The 21,837-nt window shown below is 36.6% G+C and overlaps 1 protein-coding gene across 11 annotated transcripts in view; it reads left to right on the top strand.

The window, feature by feature from the left end:
- scaf6 (SR-related CTD associated factor 6) overlaps positions 1–21,837 on the top strand; it is a 134,118-nt gene that overhangs the window by 86,256 nt on the left and 26,025 nt on the right. For 7 of the 11 annotated variants that reach the window (XM_081742870.1, XM_081742872.1, XM_081742875.1 and 4 more), the window contains 3 exons: positions 2,325–2,485; positions 10,534–10,667; positions 14,770–14,955. In XM_081742870.1, the coding sequence (XP_081598996.1) occupies positions 2,325–2,485; positions 10,534–10,667; positions 14,770–14,955 (481 nt within the window). The remainder of the gene's footprint in view (positions 1–2,324; positions 2,486–10,533; positions 10,668–14,769; positions 14,956–21,837) is intronic. The other 4 variants (XM_081742873.1, XM_081742868.1, XM_081742876.1 and 1 more) reach the window with 1 other exon arrangement.

Below are 21,837 nucleotides of genomic sequence, written 5' to 3'. Positions count from 1 at the left end.
ATGCATCCATCAGTTGAAAATAGCAGATACAAGGATTTGAATTCGGATTAAATTTTAAATTGCTACTATTGTAACCCTATTCTGGGTAACAGTCCGAGGATACATGTAATAGATACCTACCTACAGTATCAAATCAACTGTTTTAAAAACAGCTTTGAAAAGACTCCTGTATATAATCTCAGCAACTTAAAAACAGGGTGCTTCCAACACCTTGCACTTACCATTTATGTCTACTTTACATAACTAACTACATTTCGAATCTACATGAAGTTCGTCGTGAGGTTTTTGAAGAAACAAACGGGAAAGAAAAGAAATAAAGTTAAAACCTACATAAATTCGTTCCATGTTTAGGTACTTCCCAAAAAGTCAAGTTTTGTATTGTACTTTTCGTCTTCTTGATCCTTCTATGATGCTGGTATGGCTCTTCTGCCTGGCGTCAGAATTATCAAGTTCGAAAATGTTAGTATGCCTCGTAAATTACCTCGCAGGAGTTCATGTGGTTCGGCCACGTCTCATAGTCTCGTTGCTGCAAGGAACGCTAAACCCAAAATCAAATCAAATCGGAAATTATCTCCAGAATTGTTCCATTGACCCTTACCTGAATTTAGTCGTGTTCTCTTCAATTTGAATAAATAAAAAATACTCCGTAAATAACTCATTATTATTGTTAGTATTATTAGTGGATTTCAGTAACATTTTATTTCTATAATTTGGTGTTGATTATTGTATATATTTTAAATGTTGTGACAATCCAGATGTTGGATGTTTCCTTTAGCGTCTCTTTTATACAATCTTTAATTATTTTTAATACATATTTCGTTTTGTGATAACAGATTAAAGAATAAAAAGAGTTGTAATAAATGAACATTCTGATTGTCGCAACATTTAAAGTACAGTAATTCATATAACACATTAACAAAAACAAATGTTTTATTCAAATCCGATAATAATAAATGTAAAGAGATTACCTATGATGTCGTTTTCTTCAAATTAAGAACCTGTGATCGACTGGACAGAAACGGACCACAGTTGTGAGGATGTCTCAAATGTAGGAGGCGTGCTTTGAACTTCGAATTTAGCAACTCTGAAGCGGCATAGCATGGCCATACTATCATCGTCGACAGATCAGGAAACTGAAGCCTTCATGTGAAATTATTATTATTAAATTAATATAATCCTACCACCATATTACTATTATTGTGTTAGTAGTTATGCGAGAAATGGATTAAGACAGTTTTCGTTTTGATTATAACTTTCCTTTTCCTTCAAAAACCTGAATCTCGCGTAGGCCCCGACATATAATCGTGTGTGTAATTGGTTACGAAATATAATTCATATGTTTGTAATTTACTTTAACACAAGATTATAATGGTTAATACCAATCTAGTTATCAGCTGGATACAGATCTGCTTTCAAGTTTTATATTATCTTTAGTTGTATTTGTGAGTTTCTAACAATCCTATGCACGACACTTAAACTAAGAAATTTGTCCAAAGTAACACAGTGTGATGATCAAAATAAGTAAACCAAGGAGGACCATAAGCCTTCAATCAGAAACTCGAATTACGAGGTGTCATTTTTGCCAGAACTTCTTTAATCATTTGTTATGCTTGTATATTTCTATCTTAATTCTTACAGATTAATCAATAAATCTGAAACATTAGTTTAACGTACATGTATTGAAATTTCAAATATAAGAACATACCTATTCGATTCTCGGCAAAAAGAAGTGTGTACACCCAGCATGATGGAGTCGTTCTGTCGCATGCATATTCTATGTGTAAAAGGAAGTGCGTTCTAATCCTACTTGAGATAGAGCTAGTAACAATCCCGAGAGTTTCTGTAAATACGACTAAGCGAAGTCAGAAGATTACATATAGTAGAAGCCTTGATCGATGCCTCCTCCACAGTGTCTCTAGGAGTCAACTAGTTAGCACGCCTGTTCCGTGATTAATTAAAACTGGTGTCTCTTAGCCTGCAGAGTACAACTGAAAAGTAAATAAATAAAAATGAGGCATGAAGGTTAGAATAATCGTTAATATAACTCAAAAGATGATTACATTTGCAGTCATATGCTGTATATGCACAGTTGAATAAAGAAAGAGAAAGTGAAATTATTGTGACTGTCGTTATTTGTGTGGAAAACCTGTTGGTGAAAAAAAAAAAATCTCAATACGCAGAATTGAAATAGAATTTAAAAATCAAACTACACTCTGAAAAAAAAAAATAGTGATTAGGACGTCGTCAGAGACATTGTGTGATGTATTAATATTTAGTTTGGTTGAAATTCAATAAGCAGGAAGAGGGTAATTTTTCTTTTCCAGGCTTAGAACTTCCTGATCTTAGTAAGCCTCCACCAGGATTTCCTCCTACACAAGCTCAGCCAGTTACACCAAGTCAGATACCTGAAGTCAGTCCAGACGAATTGCTTCCAACTGTCCCATATTTCGAGTTACCAGCAGGCCTTATGGTTCCGCTTATTAAGGTGAGTATATTTGTATTATTTACTGATAAAGATAGTAAGCAACTCGAAAAATGTCACTAGATAAAGTTACAGGAAAAATTATGGAAATGCACTTGATTTTATGTATCATTCAGTTTCTGGCGATTTTGTTTTTCAACCACTCTTTAGTGTCTGTAGTATAAACTTACCAGAAAATAGTCAAAATATAATCACAACACTGAAAGGTAAACTGTGAACGCTTACGCTAAAGCGCTTTATCAGCTGGGAGAGAAGAAAAAGTTGAGAAATATCCAGGCAAGCGCCAGTGTGGGATCCAGAATCACGCGAAGCGTTACCAGGCTGCAAGTTGATGGAGTTCATTGAAGAAATATATGTATATGAATCTACCAGTCACAATCATTGAATTACGACCTATCCTCTGAATAGTAAATTCGACCTTGTCCCGTAAGTCATGGTGATGCAGTGCACACACTGGTATTGGGCCTTAAGTAATATATTTTTTGCACTGTGAGGAAAAGAACGATAACTTACTTATAACATTGCTGTTAGTCATGTTTATTAGAAATAATACTCTAATAATCAGGCTTATAATATTCTGTTACCTATCAACCAGTGCTAAATCCCTGCTGAAAGAAATCTCCGATTTTGGAGGCAAGGAACTGGGTCACTCGCTCTTCGTTGCATGTCAGTTTCATCTTGCAGTGTTTTCCCGGAAAGGTGGTTTTGCAGGCTGCGAAAAAAGATGTGGTGAAAATGTCGGCTGATGAATTTTCACCCAGCCACAATCTTCGATCTTAGCATAAGTTCTCCTTGCCGTATGTGGGCGCGCATTATCATCATAGATGAACCAGAGCAGGGTTTCCCCCAAGAATCCAGTCTGTAGGCGTTGGAGTTGCTGACAGAAGACATCTACATTGATGGTCTGGTTACGTGGCAAGTATTCAAAATGGATTATCCCATTGATATCCCATCAAACACTCAATATCACTTTGCAGGGGTAACAGTCCTGTTTTGGCACAATTCCTGCGCCCCCCGCCCTTAGATAACCACTGACGTTTATATGTAATGTTATGGTAGAGGACCCACTTTTAATCACTTGTCACCATTCTGTCCAGAAATAGCTGATGCCTGTGACGGGTAAGAGGGGAACTGCAATTATATCCACTCATGCGTTAACGATACCGATTTACTGAGTTTCAACACGTACCCGAAGTCCTTCAAATAACAATGAACGGTTTAATGGATGACATCGAGCTCGCTGACCAGCATTTCAACAGTTTGCATTAAATTTGGCTCCACCGCTGCTTGTGGGTCATGCGTTGTTTTACGCACTGATGCACAATTAAGTGGCCTATTTGACACAGCTATAGCACGTGCCACCTCATTAACTATTACACATCAGATGGCGTCATTGCAGTGGTCATCGAAAAGACTGCATTACTGATTGGATGTGCTGATAGTATATAATTAGGTCTAAAGTTAATTCGTGGTGGGTAACCGCCAAGATTAGTGTTTCACAAAGATATGATGATTGCAAAGAAGAGTGCCTCTATTGCGCAAACTAACCCATTAGCAAAGTATTCGAGAGCAGTGATAGTAAAAATACATCAAGAACTAGTGTGGTGTTAGTGGAGCAAGTGACGAACTGTTGGCAAAATTACAGAGGACGGCTCATGGTTGATTGTCGGAGTAAGCGTCACATTCAGCAACTGGTACAGGTACATAGGCGCATCACAGTGGAGCATCGGGCTTTCCAATAGAACCATGGCCAACTCGAAAACATTGTGTACTATTGTGCGCCATACACGTGCTCGTAATGGGCTATCCGAACGGATGCTTTAGAAGTTACCCACGCTTTACCCAGCTTCAACATTCGCCAATTCGACTGGGATAACTAACGTGAGAATTGGATGAGAGTATGGAAGATCTGCTGGTCAGGTGACTCACAATGTTCAGTCAATTCCAAGGATAGATGTTTATGCGTTTGGCGGAAACCTCATGAGACGCTAAATCTCTCGTAAATAGCGTCAATTGTGCAGGTTTGTTGGCGCTGGGTGTATGGTGTAGACATTTTTACACGACAAGAACTAGGTCTTGGTTGGTTGTGAATGAACACCTGATTGATGTCCGTTATCACGATTTGGCGACTGGGCACATCACATCATATCATGTTACATCTTTTCTTCCTTGGGATAATGTCTCCGAAGACGATACAGTCGTACGCATACGTCCTATGAACGAGTGTTACGAGGATCAGTGCGGACTTCCAACATCATCGGTGGCCCCGAAACTCCCCGGATTGCAACCTCAGTAAACATCTGTGGGATACCATGGAATGACATATCCAGTCTGTCAATGCCCATGTCGACATTGAAGGCCGCAATACGCGTAGTGGAGTTGGCTATTGTCATCGAACAACTACCGATAGTCTCCACACACACACACACACACACACAAAAAAAAAGTTAACAAAGAAAACAAAAACAAATAAATACAGGTTGAGAATACTCAAAGAGCATTGCTAGAACGAACTTAAAAAGAATGGAGAGATGGAACGGAAAGGATAACTGTGATAGTTCTTACATGTAAAAGTAAATCTCTTTATCCGCACCTTCTGTTTCTCGCAAAATATCATTTCTCTAGACTTACATTCCCCAATATATCGCTCCTTAAATGTTCAGAAATCCGAAATTTTTGGCCAATATCTGGGGAACGTTGGCCAGTTGCCACCGGTTAATATTTCCTACCAAAACATTCACCATCCTATAGGTACTGATCAACACCAATATCATCTCTCTATGATTTACGATTCCCAAGATATGGCTCCTTAAATCTCTGGAAATCGGTCTTTTTTTCTTTCTTTCTTTTTTTCAATATCTCGGGACGGTAAGAGTGGCGCGAAAAATTTAATCATTTCTCTTATGGTTTTTGATGCTCTATCGAATGCAGGGTTCAAAACTGAAAAAGAAAAATCGCAAATAACAGACAGACACACAGACATAGAGAATTCAGTAACAAACTTTTTAAGTTCGTTGAAAAAAAAAAGAAAAAAGGGAAAAAGTATGTTTATTTCTCAACATAGTCTCCTAGCTCGATACACTCTTCCAAGCGATGTTCAATAGCTTTGATACTCTTGTCTGTAGTGTGAACTGTCGAGCTCCTCAAAATAGCCACTAACCGCAGACTCCATCTTTTCATTGTTGGCAGATCTTTTACCGTCGAGCCATTTTATCAAGTTTGGAAAGAGAAAATCCGAGGGGGCTAAATCTGGCGAATAGGGTGCGTGAGGAAGCAGTTCGAACTTTAAATGGCCATCGCTATAACCGATATGTGAACTCGTGCATTCTTCATGAAACATTAGTTTCTTTTTCACGAAATGCGGACATTTTTTTCTTGATTTCATCACTCTGAAATACATTTGCGTAATACTCGCTATTAGTTGTTTTTCCTTTTTGAAGATAATCAATGAAAATCATCCTACGAGGTCCCAAAAAGCTAACGCTATGACCTTGCCAACAGATAGAATTGTCTTCGCCTTCATTGGAGCCTATTCTCCCCTTTCAGTCCATTGTTTTGATTGTTTCTTCGTCTCATGTGTGAAGTGATAGACCCGTGTGTCATCCGTGGTTATGAGTCGACGCAAAAACAGCTTTATTGCTGTGAATATCGCCAAACACTCAATTGAGACATTTTCACAACGCTGTTTAAGTTCCATTGTGAGCAAACGCAGCACCCATCTCGCGTTTTCGTTTGTGGATTTTCTAATCATATTTGGCGTGTTCACCTCATTTGGTCGACTAATACAATGTTTGTCTTTAGAGCTTGTACGGCCTCGTTTCAACTCTGTCACTCAATATTTTACTGTTGTAAACGACGGAGCAGACTCTTCTCAAAGTAGAATCTAGTTCGGCTTTGATATTGGTTGGACAAAGACCTTTCAAATGAAAGTATTGTATCAGATAACAATGATCCATTTTTTCCATGTTTACGAATTTCCTGCGAGCGTTCACTATCGATGGCTACCAAACAAGTTCTAAACAACGTAGCGTCTTTAAACTTCAAACTTAAGCTTTATAAGGTTGATGCTTTCACCACAGTAATGTTTTTCAAACAACCATCACCATCTATACGTCAGATAGGATACTTCCGGGACAATAGGGTATTCGTAGAATAAATCGAGAAAATTGACATATGTCTTTAGCATCTCAATACAAGAAGAAAATATCTGCAACTTAGGTCGAAAATGCCTAATTACATAAATGGGACCAATTTGAGGTAACCACTCTACGAACAGTTTTATTAATTACGTTAAATTGACCATGTCTCCGTAATTAAGCGTTTCCGACTAACGTCACACACGAACTTTTATCTTGTATTGATGTCCTGAGTACGTATGTGAAGGGTTGTTGGTTATTTTATTCAGCATAGCCATCATACCACGAATTCCATTAATTAACTTAAATTGGCCTCTCCATAATTAACGTGTTTCCGAGCAAAGCCGCAGACAAACTGTCCTGAACACTCAAGCGAAGTTTGTCAATTTATTCCTGGAATATCCTGTGTGCATATGTATGAAGTAATCAAATTAATAAACACCTGAACAAAATTGTAATTAACAAAAACCAACTTCAGCCTTAGTACAGCTTATATTGGTCTAGAAATTCAGGCATATGAAATACGGCTCAAACCTTCTGACGGGAGGCACACTCTCCATTTCACAATATCCAATGAAAGTTGCAGAATGTTACGCTTCACTCGATGCTTTGGAGAAATATGATTTTCGCACGAAAAGGTTTTTCGTGATAGTGTTAGCGTATTTATAGCCGAATCGATACCCGGCGCCTCCACCATGTGGTTATGTTTAAGGTTTATTTTAATTGAGAGTATATTGCGAGAGGTTTTGTATTTTAAACATAACCAACTTTTTTGTTTGTGAATTGGTTTATGCGTTGAGACATTTTTGGCAGTTGACAAAGTTTTTAAGCACATATTTGCGTTTTTTAATAAAAATACTGTTTTTTATAGTAGTTATTTGAGGTTTAATTTTAATATAAGTTTTTAATTTGGTTGGGATTCAGAGAAAAATATGTTATTTAATGAAATAGTATTTTTTTTTTTAATTTTATTTGATGTAAATTATGATGTTTGGAGTTTGAAGATAAAATGTGTTTTTAGTTTTTTAGTTATATTGAGATAGTTAATGATATAGTGTTTGGTAGTATACTTTTTATTTTGGAAATATTGAGTTTTGTTGTTGTTGAAGTTGTTATTTAAAGCGAAGTAAAATGTAAATTTAAAACCACGTTATGACCCAGAAAATTGGGTTTATGCACAAGTTGAAATTTGGTTTAAATGAAAAATTTGTTAACAAGATTTACATAATGAAAAAGTTCATTATGTAAGTTAAAATGTTTTTAGTACATAAAATAAATGATTAAACAAATTATATAATAATTTTTAATATTTTTATTGAAATTATGTAAAGATTTTTTTTTGTTTATTTTTAAAAGTTAAAGTTAAATTTAAAACTAAAGTATAACAGAAGTAAAGAGCTTATAACTGGCTGGTTACAATAAGAAAAAAGAAAATAGTTTTTCAACACATGAGGGAGCTTTTCAACACATGAGGGGACTGCACTTGCACACTATTGGCTTTTACTAGACGTCAAGAGGTTTGAGCTGGATCGTAAGGGTGTAACTCATGAGTAGTTTCCACGCCGGGACTCAATTGCATGAGTAGGGGCCGCGGTGGCTCAGTGGTAGAGCATTCACCACTGGTGCTTGGGGTCCCGGTTCGATCCCAGCCCCCGCCAAGTGAACTTTGTGGTGGACAAACACTGTGTGCGTGGGTTTTCTCGGGGTTCTCCCGTTTCCGCCCACTTTCTTCATTCCACCATTTTCATTCATTACTCATCATCACCGTCTTCTTTAGCCTAACCAGCATAACCGTGGGACGTAAAACTCAAAGATTTCATTTCATTTCAATTGCGTGAACAATAATGGAGGAGGGAATATACGCTGTATTCGATGCTGTAAAGCTAATCATACATGTTCAGTAATGTTCATGTCAGGTGTTGAGGGGAAGTGTTGAAAGTTCACACCCCAAGCCAAAATCGGTTTGACTGTGTTTGGCGCATTTCCCATCGTGAAATATTCAGTCGTCATTAGAGAATAGTATCTGTACCTGTCACCTAAAATGTCCACATAACTACTGGAAGTAATTTGAAGTTGCAACAAGACGAGCGGTGTGGAAAGTATACAGTCCAGAGCTTTGCGCCTTTTTCGGCATCCTCTATACATAAACACTTTCTCCTGGGAACAAGGAGAAAGGATGGCTCATAATACTATCACCGTTTCTTTTACGCTACCTCATTTTGACCAAAAGTATCAAAATCTCAACGTAATCGTAGATGTCGGAGCAGGGACGTAGTCAGAGTTCTGAGTTCTGAGTTTGGAGTTTGAGGGGGCTTATTTTAAATGGAGTAGCATATATATATATTGTACTCCCGATAATTTGTGGACTCTTTCACACTCAGTCGCAGTGTTGCCAGCACATATAAGGGTCTAAATAGTTGACGTATTCTATTCTCTGTTTTGCCAGAATCGTTGTTGAACATAATAAAAATAAGAAAGTAAATAAACATTCAGTACCTTCTTGTAAGACAATTAAAATATAAAATACTATGTTGCAAATTGTTGCAAATCCCAGCAATGGGGAAGGGGGGGCTCATTATCCTAGCCTCTGAGTTGAATTGACCTTTTAGTTTTGTCTTAGTCGGTTAGAAAAAGTTTATTCTCAGATTTTTAGACAGGGTTCATACACTACCTGGAAAACCTGGAAATCTCAGGGAATTTGATTTTGGAAGAAAAAATCCTGGATAATTCAGGGAAATCGATCATATCTAGTAAAAAACCTGGAAATGTCAGGGAAATTGAGTTCAATATTTTAGTATATTTTGAATGTATTCACGTATAGAACAAAGTTTTGGATATTTTAAATTTTATTTATTTTAATTATTTATTTTCTTGTGACTCAATATTTAATTGCTATCGTTCATTAGGGAGAAGGATGGCCATTCTTAAATATATAAATATATTATTATTAAAATTTGTGTGTCCTCTTACTGTTAGTTTCTTCCACTATACCTGGAAATTGCAAAATTAATATCTGGAAAACCTGGAAAATTCAGGGAACTTGAGTTCAATATTTTTGTATGAACCCTGTTAGACCTTAGTACCTCAAGGCGACTATAAGGCTAGAATCACTCTAAGAGCTGGAAGAACCTCGCAATGTTAACGAAGATGTCGTCCGGCGCCAAAAGTTACTGATCTTATACTCTTATTACTGTTCACTTAACATTTAAGAAATAGCCTCTAAATGGATTTAAAATATAACCTTTTCTTAGAAGTAGCTATGAATAATTTCAGTTTACTCTGGATAAATTTTCATTTATTGTCGGATAAAAACAGTTTGTAACATATAATTTAAACAAATATTTGAGTGGGCCAAGCCAAGATTTGGGGAGGCCGGTGCCCCTCCGTGCCCCCACCCCCCTTAGGTACGTCCCTGTGTCTGAGCAAGGAACTCATTATTCAAATTTTCTTAGTATCAATGCACAACTTAGTTCCTCTCCACTTTATAACGTAAATGTTGCTACACATGCACATTAAGAAGTTTATTAGTATTATCATCTTAATTCTTATGATGGTTGTTTGTGGCTAGCATTTCCTAGATTTCCAACTCCTTCCGGTACAAAACAGTTCCTTACCTATGTACCTGAAGTTCCTTAATTGAAGCGAATCTAACTAATTGGGATGTAAAAACTGAGGAAATGTAGGTCATTATTTCGTAAATGCCACGCTATCCGCTCAAGAAAGAAAGAAAAAGAAAATAAACTTAACGTCAGTTAATAAAAGAATTAATATGGCCTCTTTCTTCTAAGGTAAACGAACTTAGTCGAGAGTATTATATGCAGAAAAGTTTTATTCATTGTTGTTCTCGCCTTATGCTTATTTTCGTTGGTATGAACTTCTTGGTTTTCGTAATAATGCTGCTTAATATTATTACAGCTTGAAGATGGAGAATACAAACCTTTAGATCCTAAGGACATTCGACTTCCTGCCCCAGCTCCACCTAGTGAAAGGCTGTTAGCAGCTGTTGAAGCATTTTACGGGCCACCTTGTCATGAGAGACCCCGAGACAGGTAAGGAGTATATTTGAATGTTATGTGGAGATCATTCTATATCAAATCAACCAATCAATTACGAGAAATTTTAGCCTTCACGTACTTTCATTTGTTCTTCTTGGATTTTTAGTAGTCTTTGTTTTGTTAACTACTTTTTCACATAAGTAATCGCCAAAATTTTGCTTCAAATTCAGATGGAAAATTCGTTTTAGTCTTGGAGTTTGAATTAATTATTGAATAATTTGAATAACAAATGATCAGGGTCATCCGAGTTGATTTAACCTTGAATATTTCTAATGAGGCTTTGTTTCTTTCTTAAGTCTGTATATGTTATTCTAAACGAAACTGCGAAAACAAGATTAAAATCAACATCATATCTCAATTAGGACCAAAATGATGACTTCTTATACGTGGTAAGGATATTAAAACGATTGTTTCGAAATATTCATAACAAGAAACAAACAGACGTAGAGGACTAAAATTTCTCACAAATTTATTTCCCCTAATATCCACAATATTACTAAATTTCAATAAAATCTGTAGTGGTTGCTTGTAAGAAGTTTATTTGACGTGAAATGAACATTGATCTTGTGAATCTTTCAACATTGGTTATAATGTGTTTTGCATATGTTGACTTCAGCATGTAATGTTAATGTCTAATGAAAAGTAATGAAGAGCGAAGAGCGGTTATTTAACGGTATATATATGAAGAACAGTATATATAACTTTCGATAATGAGTCATTCAAAAATTAAGAAAACGTTAACATTAATAATCAAAGATCGACAGTTTATGTAATTCTTGAACAAGAGTTTATTGAAAATGACATTGTAAAAATAGTATCTAGAATGCAATTGCTTTCCATCATTTTTGCATCTTAAAAGAAGAAAATAGTTCTCAATACTCGAAAAAAGTTCTCAATGGAAAACTACAGTCCAGAGTGGGTGAACAGTAACTGTCAAAAATTTCTGATATCTACTCAGTTATTTGTAGTTGATGTTAACGTCCTTTTCAGCAGCGAGGCTATATAAGACGGGACCTACTGATTAACGTGGAATACGAACCACATAATGCTTTTTTGATCAATATAAATGAAATAAGTTTTACTGTGAATCATATGATGTGGAATTTGTTTACGTAGGCACTAATGTCGTCTACTGGTTTCTGAAGTACTTACGAGTAACTTCAAGTGACTTCCCTTAGAATGTTTGAGTAAACATATTAAATTCACAAAGTCTCGTGCGATTTAGTACAGTAAATCAAGTTTTCTACAGAACTTGCATGTAGGTGTGGTAGTCGTTAACGCTCTCGCCACTGGTACGAACGGTCCTCGTTTCGATTACCGATAGGGTCACTTTTAGGCCAGCTGTCCTAAATTAGGTTCTTCTTGGTTTTCCTTATTCGCACTAGACAAATGCCGGATGATACTTCACATAATGATCCCAGACCATTTCCTTTCTTTTCCAATTCCCCTGATAGCGTGATCGCGGAAGGATCATTCCTCATACGTGACGGGCTAACATACCCATAGATGTCAAAGCCCGGAAATATAATTTGTAACTCTAGTCCTTTGAGTTCTTCATATAAATTTAACGTTCTCAAAATTATTTGTAGAGCTTTTCACAGCCAATGAGTTCAGAATAATTCGGGCAGCTTAACGTGTGTGTAGATAAAGTTGTTGAGGTTTTCACAATAGATCGAATAAAATTCGAACACGCAGCCTGGTTGAATATTTCGCGCACTTTGTGACATGGGTAGCATTCGCTTTCGATTGCGGTGTTTTCATCCTCTGCTGAAAGTATAGTCCACATGGTCATCGGCTTTCCAGTTGCCGAACTACAAAGATTGCCCTTGTAAACTACATCTCACGTATATAGTCAGTTTCTAGAAGGCGTTCGATCATTTTATGCTTTCAATGATTCATATCAAATTATTCTCACCTAAATCTTCGTTGTTGTCTTAATTGCGATGATTAGGTTGTATCTGTGAATAAGCAGTTAAGTTTAATCGTGTATTTATAGTTTTTAATCACTTGTATGAGCATCTGAAAGTCCATTTGTTATATTTTTAATATTTGGAGGACTTGGTATTTGTAGCAGAATTTCGTTCGTAGTAGGATTCTAGTAATAGTAGTGTCGAGCATCATTTCTCAAACTGTGGTCCTCGAGGTCTGCCTTTGGGGTCCTCTAAAATTTAATATTGGTCTATTAAAAAAAGTAAATAATAATAAAATTTAGTGAATTGTGTATCAAACACTATAATTGAAAATGTCAAACAGGAATAGATTATATAAATATTAGATTATACAGTTTAATAAGTAAAGGTCCTACAAATTGTAATAGCAATATAATAATACAGATTGTATAGATGTATTATTATATCATGCTGTTGATAGCCTTGAATTATCTTGTTAAAAAAAAGTATGTATTTTCTTCTATTAACACCAATATGAAATTAAGGGAGAGCTCTCTCGTGGATAAACGATTAGCGTAGGCGCCTTTGGCGTAGGAGATCCGGGTTCGATTCCCAGCGGAAGCTCATGTGGTTCGGACCTCACGTTAAACTATAGATCCGCGTCTCATATAGCCTCGCTCCTGAACGGGACGCTGAACTCAAAATTTAATCAAAATTAAGGTAATTTGAATTTATACTATACATATACTGGTATTAATATATGCTCCCCAAAATATTATTTTCGAAGGAGACTGAAGTAGGATGGTTCGTGAACAGTTTGACTAATAATAGTGGTATCTACTTGAGAAACGTTCGAGAAACTTCTGTAGAGAATCGTAGAATAACGTAAACAGTTGTCATATAAACTTTTTCTTTAAGTACCAGAGGATTATTAAATTTTAACATATTGGTTGTTTTATCAATTGAAGGAAAAATATAAACCAAAACAACATTATTACTGGTAACAATCTTCGTTACAGTTTCGACAACGCGGTCTGCATTCAAATTATAACGCCTCCTCTTTTCTTTCTCACTAACTAATCACACGAAAACTATGAAACTTTGTGTCATCTCTCGACGTAATCTCCCTGCAGCCGTACACATTTTTCACAACGTCAACGCCTCGATTCCATGGCCGCAGCGAACACTTCTTTAAGAGTTTGTTTTGACCACTGGAAAATCGCTTATGCAATAGCGGCACGGCTAGTGAATGTGCGACCACGGAGAGGATCTTTCATCATTGGAAACAGCCAAGGCTCGCGTCAACATTGCCTAGAACATACCACGCGCGCGGTCGTCCGTCAGCATTTGTGGCATTCACCTGAAGGACACTTTTCGTATTTTCAGGTCGTTATGCAGGATTGTGTTCACAGATCCAACGGAAATGCAAACTTTGGAAGCGAGGCCTGATTGTGCGAGTCCGAGATTGTCTTGGTTTGTTGTCACACGACATTCTGCCTTATTTGAACTGTAGCATCCACGAGCGCACATTCGACACATCCATGACACCATCATCACAGATCTCACTCAACTAATAATGAATTTCAAGCAATGTCACTACCACGCAAATGGAGTAAACGAATGATTACACGCTGTTCTTGTAATGAAAACGTCGCCACTTCACGAGTATCGTAAATATCAAAAACAATCATCACTTTCACCGCTGCCGCTTTCATCGCTTTCAACGCTGCTCTGTGGCGTACGATGTTGCCATCTCTGTCACACTTTGACGAGTGCTCACGTATTTTAAAACAAACAGCACGTTCCTATCTGTTACCAGTCCTGAGAAAAAGAAAGGAAGTGTTGTATCTTGAATGCACCTCGTATATCATTGCATCCGTCAGACACATTATCCGGTCATGTCTTCATCAAATAATTTACCGATAATGGCAATGATATGTTGCCGAAACTGTAACTCATATTTTATAAGTGTTTGCTGTAGTCAGATTTTATTTTTATTCCGTAGTTCGTTGTACGTAGTTCCAAGCTGGAATGACCAGTTTCTGTAAGAGTTTTCTGTACATTTTGTGACTGGCATTATTTCCTGTATACGGGTTCTGTAGTGCATGTGCAGTAATAAAGTATTAAATGTCATTTGAGTAAAGCAGGATTGTGGTAAAGAGGTGCACAATGTCCAAATGCACCTCCCCACATCCAATAATGAACAGTTCTTCTCTTTCTAGTGAAGGCTGGGAGAAGCTTGGTCTTTATGAATATTACAGAGCAAAGAATACTGCGAGGAAGAAGAAAGAAGATGATATACGAGATGGTCTTCGTGCAAAATCAAGATCACCTTCACCAATAGTTCGTTCGAAATCCAAAAGTAAATCACCTCCCAAAAAAAGATATCGCAGGTTAGTATAGAGAATACGTCGTAAAATATATAGTATAATTAATTTGTTATATTGCATGTTCCTAAGGAATTTTATCAAATAGATAAGTTGAAAGATTTTAGTGTTTATGGCAGGTTTTTCATCATTGGTTTGGTACTTCGGCGTAGAATTTCGTTGTTTTAATACACACTTTTTTTTTTTTTTTTTAAATATAAAGTGGAACCCTGCAGAAAAAAAAAAGCTTTATTTTCAGGCTTGCAACATCAGAGGTAAATAACTTAGGAGGGTGTGACAGTTTGATTACTAATTTTAGTTTTTAAAACATGAAAAACAAAATAGCAATGTCTTCAAAGCAATACTTGTCACTCTGTAAATAATATGCCGTTACGTTGTAGATTACATAATAAATTTCTCCGTGTTAGTCATTAGTTAGAAGAGTGAAGAAGATACGCTAAGTGTCAGATTTTCCCGTTTAAGTCGCGCGCGTACAATTCGGTGTGGGGAAAGGTCGTGGCTTCACAAATAAACAATGGTGGTAATAGCTCAGCGGGAACATGGGCAAAAATGGGTCAACAATACAATGGAAATGCCCATAAGGCGCGCATGATTTTGACATTTTTTGTATATCACCCGAAAGAGGGGTCACGCTCCGTTTAGGTTTTGTGGAAGTGAGACTACACATTGAGCTCTACAAGCACTGTGTGTTTCATCGCACTCGAGCCTGCCGAACAGGGAATTAAATTGGGTCAAAGTCAGGGAACGTACCATCTCGGATGCTCAAATTGGCTTGATATGAGGCAAACCTCTCGGAAGAGAATGCCGTAACCGTGTGTCGTATTTCCGCTGAATAGCATTGCTATAGATGGAATAAGTGGAATTGAATGGATGTTAGGATATCGCACATTGTGCACCGTGTCTAAAAAATAAAATAAAAAAATAAAAATTAAAAACACATATGTTCGCAGAAAAAAATGATCATGGCATCAGCGTAACACGTGGTATTGAAAGATACAAAATGATTAATGTGTTACCTGAGCTGAACTACAAGGTTTTCCTTACTCCCAGTACTGCTCAGGCAATTACGGTGATTATTATGAACGATGCAGTGTGTTGTACAGGGGCGTAACTACTATGGCGCGAAACCCCGCAATGCGATGGGCCCGACACTTCCAAGAGAGCCCTTCACCCTAGCCTTCTAATAGGTCGAATCAACATGCTTTTCAGTTTTGTAGACTAGAAGTCGGCAATGTTCTGCCATCCTCCCCTTTTTTCAGCTATATCTGAAGGAAGAAGCAATTAAATTGTGTGAAAAGTGGAATGTTCAGACACCATTTAGATACAAATGATTCAGAAATGTCAAACGTTATTTTGATGAGTTGTGTGAGGTTACTCATCTCAGTGTGAGTGAACAAAACTTCAGAATTAACATCTATATTAAACTATTTGACATACTAATTTAACAGTTACATTGCCGTTTTACATCTTTGCGTGATACAGTATCCAAATTTTCCTTTTTGTTTCCTGCCAATATAATTAATCTCACTGATTATGAAATTCTAAGAGGAGCACATATACTTTAAACAACTTACAGTTGTGATATTGGTTCTTCGTTTCCAATGGAAGTAATTTGCTTTGTAAAACAGTTGAAATCTGAAATAAGTATTCAGAGTTCTGTGTTTCACCTAACATTGCTTTTAATTGTGAAAAATGTCACTGGATATCTAGCTTTTCAGAACTTATTACCGCGTATTTGTTGTTTCTGACGCTCCCTGTCTGTCAGTTCTGTGGAGAGGTCGTTCTCAAAATCGGAATTACATAATGAACTATGTGAGAAGCACAATGGGCCAAAATAGATCAAGTATTCTAGCACTGCTCTTAATAAATGCGGATGAAGCTGTAAATATGGATGTACGGGAGTTAGTAAAGAATTTTGCTGACAGGAAAGCAAGAAGGAAACCATGCAATTAATTCCTGCTACTTTTCATGAAGACTGACAATCACTGACTGCAAAATGGTAAATCCATCTTCCATTCTGATGCTTATTGAATAAATTATATGTATAACAAAGTGGTTTCCATTTTTGAATTTTAGGTCTAATAGGTGCATGCATTTAACTCATTATTCACAGATACAGGGAAGTATGGTTATTTATTATGTTATCTGTCATTCAAAAAATGTTAAAGCGGGGACCCTGTGTATTTTCTTGCAGTGGGGGGGAAGGGACATAAAATGTAGTTACGCCACTGCTGTTGTACATAAGTATTCAAAAAAGTTCAGTTATCAATTTCATCACTCTGACAAGGATGGTTCATTGTCATCTCCCAAGAGCCTAGATACTTCTTGTGAATAAAATAAATCATCCAAGTATGTAGATGACTTCAGACGTGGGGCAATTGCTTCGCCTATTCCTAAGTACTAGATAATGAACATGGCAAGTGCACAACATCCAACTGTCCGTGCTCCATTTGCACATTGACAAAAATATCCTATAATGCTATCGTCCCCTTCCCGAGCAAGATCGTATAAAACGAAAGTGCAGTACTTTACCGATCTCTGTGCCGTGAGTGAATATGTGAACGAACAACGTAAGGTGTTTGTCTTATATCAAGCCAGTCGGATCATCGGAGATGGTACGTACCCTGACTTTGAGTCGATTTATTTAACTGTTCCGCAGGCTCGAGTGCGATGAAACTCATAATGGTTGTAGGGCTTCATGTGTAGTCTCACTTCCATAAAACCTCAACGGAGTGCTCCCCCTCTTTTGGGCGATATACAAAAATATGTCGAAACCATGCGCGCCTTATGGGCATTTCTATTGTATTGTTGACTCATTTTTGCCCATGTTGCCGCTAAGCTATGGCCACCATTGTTTATTTGTGAAGGTCTTAAGCCATGATCTCTTCTTATGCCGAATTGTATGCGCGCAACGCAAACGGAAAAATTGGACACCTTGGGAACAGCGACTTTACATTTTGTCGCCTGGAAGTCTCAGCCATACTATTAATTTACAACAGTCATTATTCTCTACAAATCACAATTATTTCGGAAACGCTGATTATTTTAATTTTCTTTTGTTATTGCTTTTTGTAAATTGCTGTCAACGAGACAAACTGTTACGCCCTCTTAAGGTAAAATTAAGCATGCATAGGCTCTTCCATGTTTAATTTTATAATTTTCATTCCCAGAACTCTCAGCATAAAGATGGACGCACATAATAAACTTCAAAGAGAAACTTTTTGATTTTTAATGTAGTTTCTTTAATGTACGAAATAATTGAAATTGAGGCTGTGCAGAAGTCACAAAAGTAAGAAACCAAGTTCGCTCAATAGAAAGCCCGAAACGTGAGATGCATAGTGGTAACTTCAACAGTGAATTTATACCAGATTTTCTTATCGTTTAATACCTTCAGAAAGAAAGTAGTAACGCCAATTGCAAATCGGTGCACAGACAATAATTTTTTAAGGGTATTGTAGTTGTTCTAAACTTCGGGACATCCATTATTCTCGTTACGTGCGGATATTGTGCCATAGCGGTGAGGAACTCATATGTGTGTTATATATTGCTAGTGCGGAATTTCACATAGACTGAGAGTCATATTCTTCCCAAAAACTCTGTTAAATTTGTTTGTCAAAAATCGTGTCAAATGTCTCAGTGTAATTCTGCACATGTTCATCGACACAACTCGGGGTTACCAGCTTGCACACCTAGTAATCGTATAATAAAGTATGTCCGGTACGTCTGTGGATACGAAATGTCCAGGTCCGACTGAGGTGCTGTGTTACACTGAAAACCCAATATTTCGACACCTTTACCATCCTTATCGCGTGAAATTTTTAAGGATTATGTTCGCACATACTGAATAACAAAAAGTTTATTCTAAAGAGCGCTTAATTTCAGATCGCAGTCATATCTTGATACCGTTAGATGATTTGTAGTGATGTGCTGGGAAGCCATCTAAACTCGGTGAGGTCACATGGAAAACACGAATTTTACATTCGCACAGAAGATTATACCAAATATAAATGTAAAATCCTTAAGTGATAACAAGAACTTAATGAAAAATTAAACTAAGGATATAAATAAATACAATAATTAATATATACAGTATGGCGCCAAATTCGTTGTACAAAAGCAGAGGAGTGATTCCTGAGAGTAAAACAAACAAAAAAGTTCCTATAAACATAGGGCGAAAACCCCATCGTTTACGTGTTATAGACTGCCGAAAACATTAAAAAGTGAATTCTAAAGGTCCATAGCTCTAAAACTATGGGACCTACTGTAGTCGGCTCAAGACTTCACTTAGGAACTAGTATGTGCTCTATCCAAAAATACATCTTTTAGAATCCTAAGGTACTAACGCAACCATTTTTATGGAGGTAGTTGGAGAGTACTTTATATCATAGGCCCGTAGTCAAACTCCCTCTATAAAAATTGTTGTGAAAGCACCTCCGGATTCTGAAACACGTATTTTTGGACAGGGCACATACTAGTTTGTTTCTAAGTGAAGTCTTGACCCGACCAAGGTAGGTCCCATAGTTTTGGAGCTATGAACCTTTAAAATTCATTTTTTCATGATTTCGGCAGCCTAGAACACGTAAACAGAGGGGTTTCCGCCCTATGTTTAATGGAACTTTTTTGTTTGTTTTACTCTCAGGAATCACTCCTCTGCTTTTGTACAACGAATTTAGCGCCATACTGTATAATTAAATAAGGGATATAAGCGTAAAAGAACTTAGCTGATATTGGCAACTATTGTGTTCATAAGATAAAATATCCGCAAAGCTGTCCACAGAAGATGTGAGTGACATATTAGTAATGATTACGAAGTCTGTATTTTTTCGGTTATTTTCCTTCTGAGCATACAGGAGCAGGTTTTGCGCTGCTCTGAGTCTTCTGTATTCTTCAAGTATTTCCTTTCGGCTCAGTTTATGTATGAGAAAGTTTGAAACATTAGTTATGAAAAGAATAATTTATTCTACAACATTATTAGCGTTTAAAAAAAAAAAAATGGAATCGATGATATATATATATATATATATATATATATATATATATATATATATATACCAAATTGATAGATCTTATGGAACTGAACAAACTGATTGCATCACTGAAAAAAGCTCACACATAGTTCGCGAGATAATCAAGCAAACTAACTAATTTGTAAACCTAAAAATTGATGCTGTATGAAAACCATGCCACTTATTGAGGTGATGGAACATACTGTCATTAAGCTCTTGATCATGACACTACCAATGCGAGAGTCCATTGCATAGTTAATGAGATATAGCCTAAAATTATTATTAATTCGTAAATGATAACTCAGATATTGTCCAGATATAAAACATATCAACCGATAGATCACATCAACCTGAACAAGGTAACATGCTTGAGGGTAAATTCTCATTTGTAGTTTTCGAGTAAAACGACTTTTGTGGCGCCAAAAACTGTTGTTTGTTGCCAATAATAATTGAGAGTTTTATTTTGCTGGAAGAAATTATTTTTTATTTATGTATTGTATATTGTTGCTTCTTTTCCTAACGGCGAGACACTATTTACTCTTACAAATTATCTTGATGTGCCATCTCAATGCAACAGAATTCGCATCACTCAGTACCGTCTAGACCAGCCATTTCCCGCTGGATGCTCTTTCACGTCACAGTTCGTTGATCATTTTCTTACTAAACTACGCACAGACAGCAACCCTACGTTGATAGAAACAGTCGTGATAGGCAAACAAGGGGTACTCAGTCGTTTCGCATTACAGTACTCGTGGCTGCTCGAACACTGCCAACATTTGTAAACAATACAATATCAAGTATAATATTCGTAAAAAGAACTGAACCTGTTTTGCTTTAGTACGATAAGTTGTAAGAATATTATGTAATAGTTAAAACCGAAACTTGGGGGAAAATGTTTTTGGGGACACTCAGCAAAAGGCTGCCGCTTTCATCTTACAAAAAGAAAGAAAAAACGAAGGAAGCTGAAGTAGCTAAGGAGTAAATTTTATGCTTATAAGAACTAGTAAAGTACTATCCTATAGTCTTCCACCAATCAAATGATTAACGGTTAACGTTTTAACGCACTGGCTAGTACTAACATTTAAGTAGTTTAAATTTAGTACATGCATTTGTTATAGAAAAAATACTGTGGTGCTTATATGACAGTTGATAAGTATTAAACAAAATTCTTACAGATTAAATATAATACAAATAAATAGCAAGAAAGCGTACATACGTCAGAAAGGACTTCGATTCAAATATCATACTAGAATAGTCATTTGTTCTTATAAATTCTTATAACTCATACATGTTTGTAATACAACTTGCAATACTGCAATTGCGTGTCAGGTTTTCTTTCTTTTTGCGGTTACTGATAAGTAAAATGGAAAAATGTTAGAAATATGTCACCAGTACTTGGTTTGCCTTGTATTCTTGCCTGGCTTCGAAGTTCGAGAAATAAATGCAAATTATAGTTTTCCTAATTGATAAAGCTACAATTTTTGTAGGCATTTATTTTCAAGTCTCGATGAGCTGTAAATGTAAAAACATGGATGACACAAAAACGTTCATACATACAAAATTTGTATATACCTGATACGTTCTCACGTAATTACCATCCGCATCTAAGTTCTTGTTATGGGACCTGACTTTTATGTCCTAGTCTTAAAGAAAATTGTTACCTGACTAGTAAGCTAATCTTTCATAGTAGTCAACATCTGTTCTAATTACATGTGTAAACAGATGGAAGATACTGAATGCCAGAGCAGGCAACGGGATGTCAGCGAACCACTTCGTTAACGAGCAGTCGGCAAGGGAATAGGAATAAACCACGTAAAATCTGAATCTACCTCCGTATAATATGTATATTGACGAGTTCATTAAGCTAATAAATCTGCACCTT

This window comes from Thermobia domestica, chromosome 16 (assembly GCF_964235325.1).
Source record: "Thermobia domestica chromosome 16, izTheDome1.hap1.1, whole genome shotgun sequence".
In the NCBI taxonomy this organism is placed as follows: domain Eukaryota; kingdom Metazoa; phylum Arthropoda; class Insecta; order Zygentoma; family Lepismatidae; genus Thermobia; species Thermobia domestica.
Note: the sequence above shows the minus strand (reverse complement) of the source record. Positions and strands in the feature narration are given on the sequence as shown.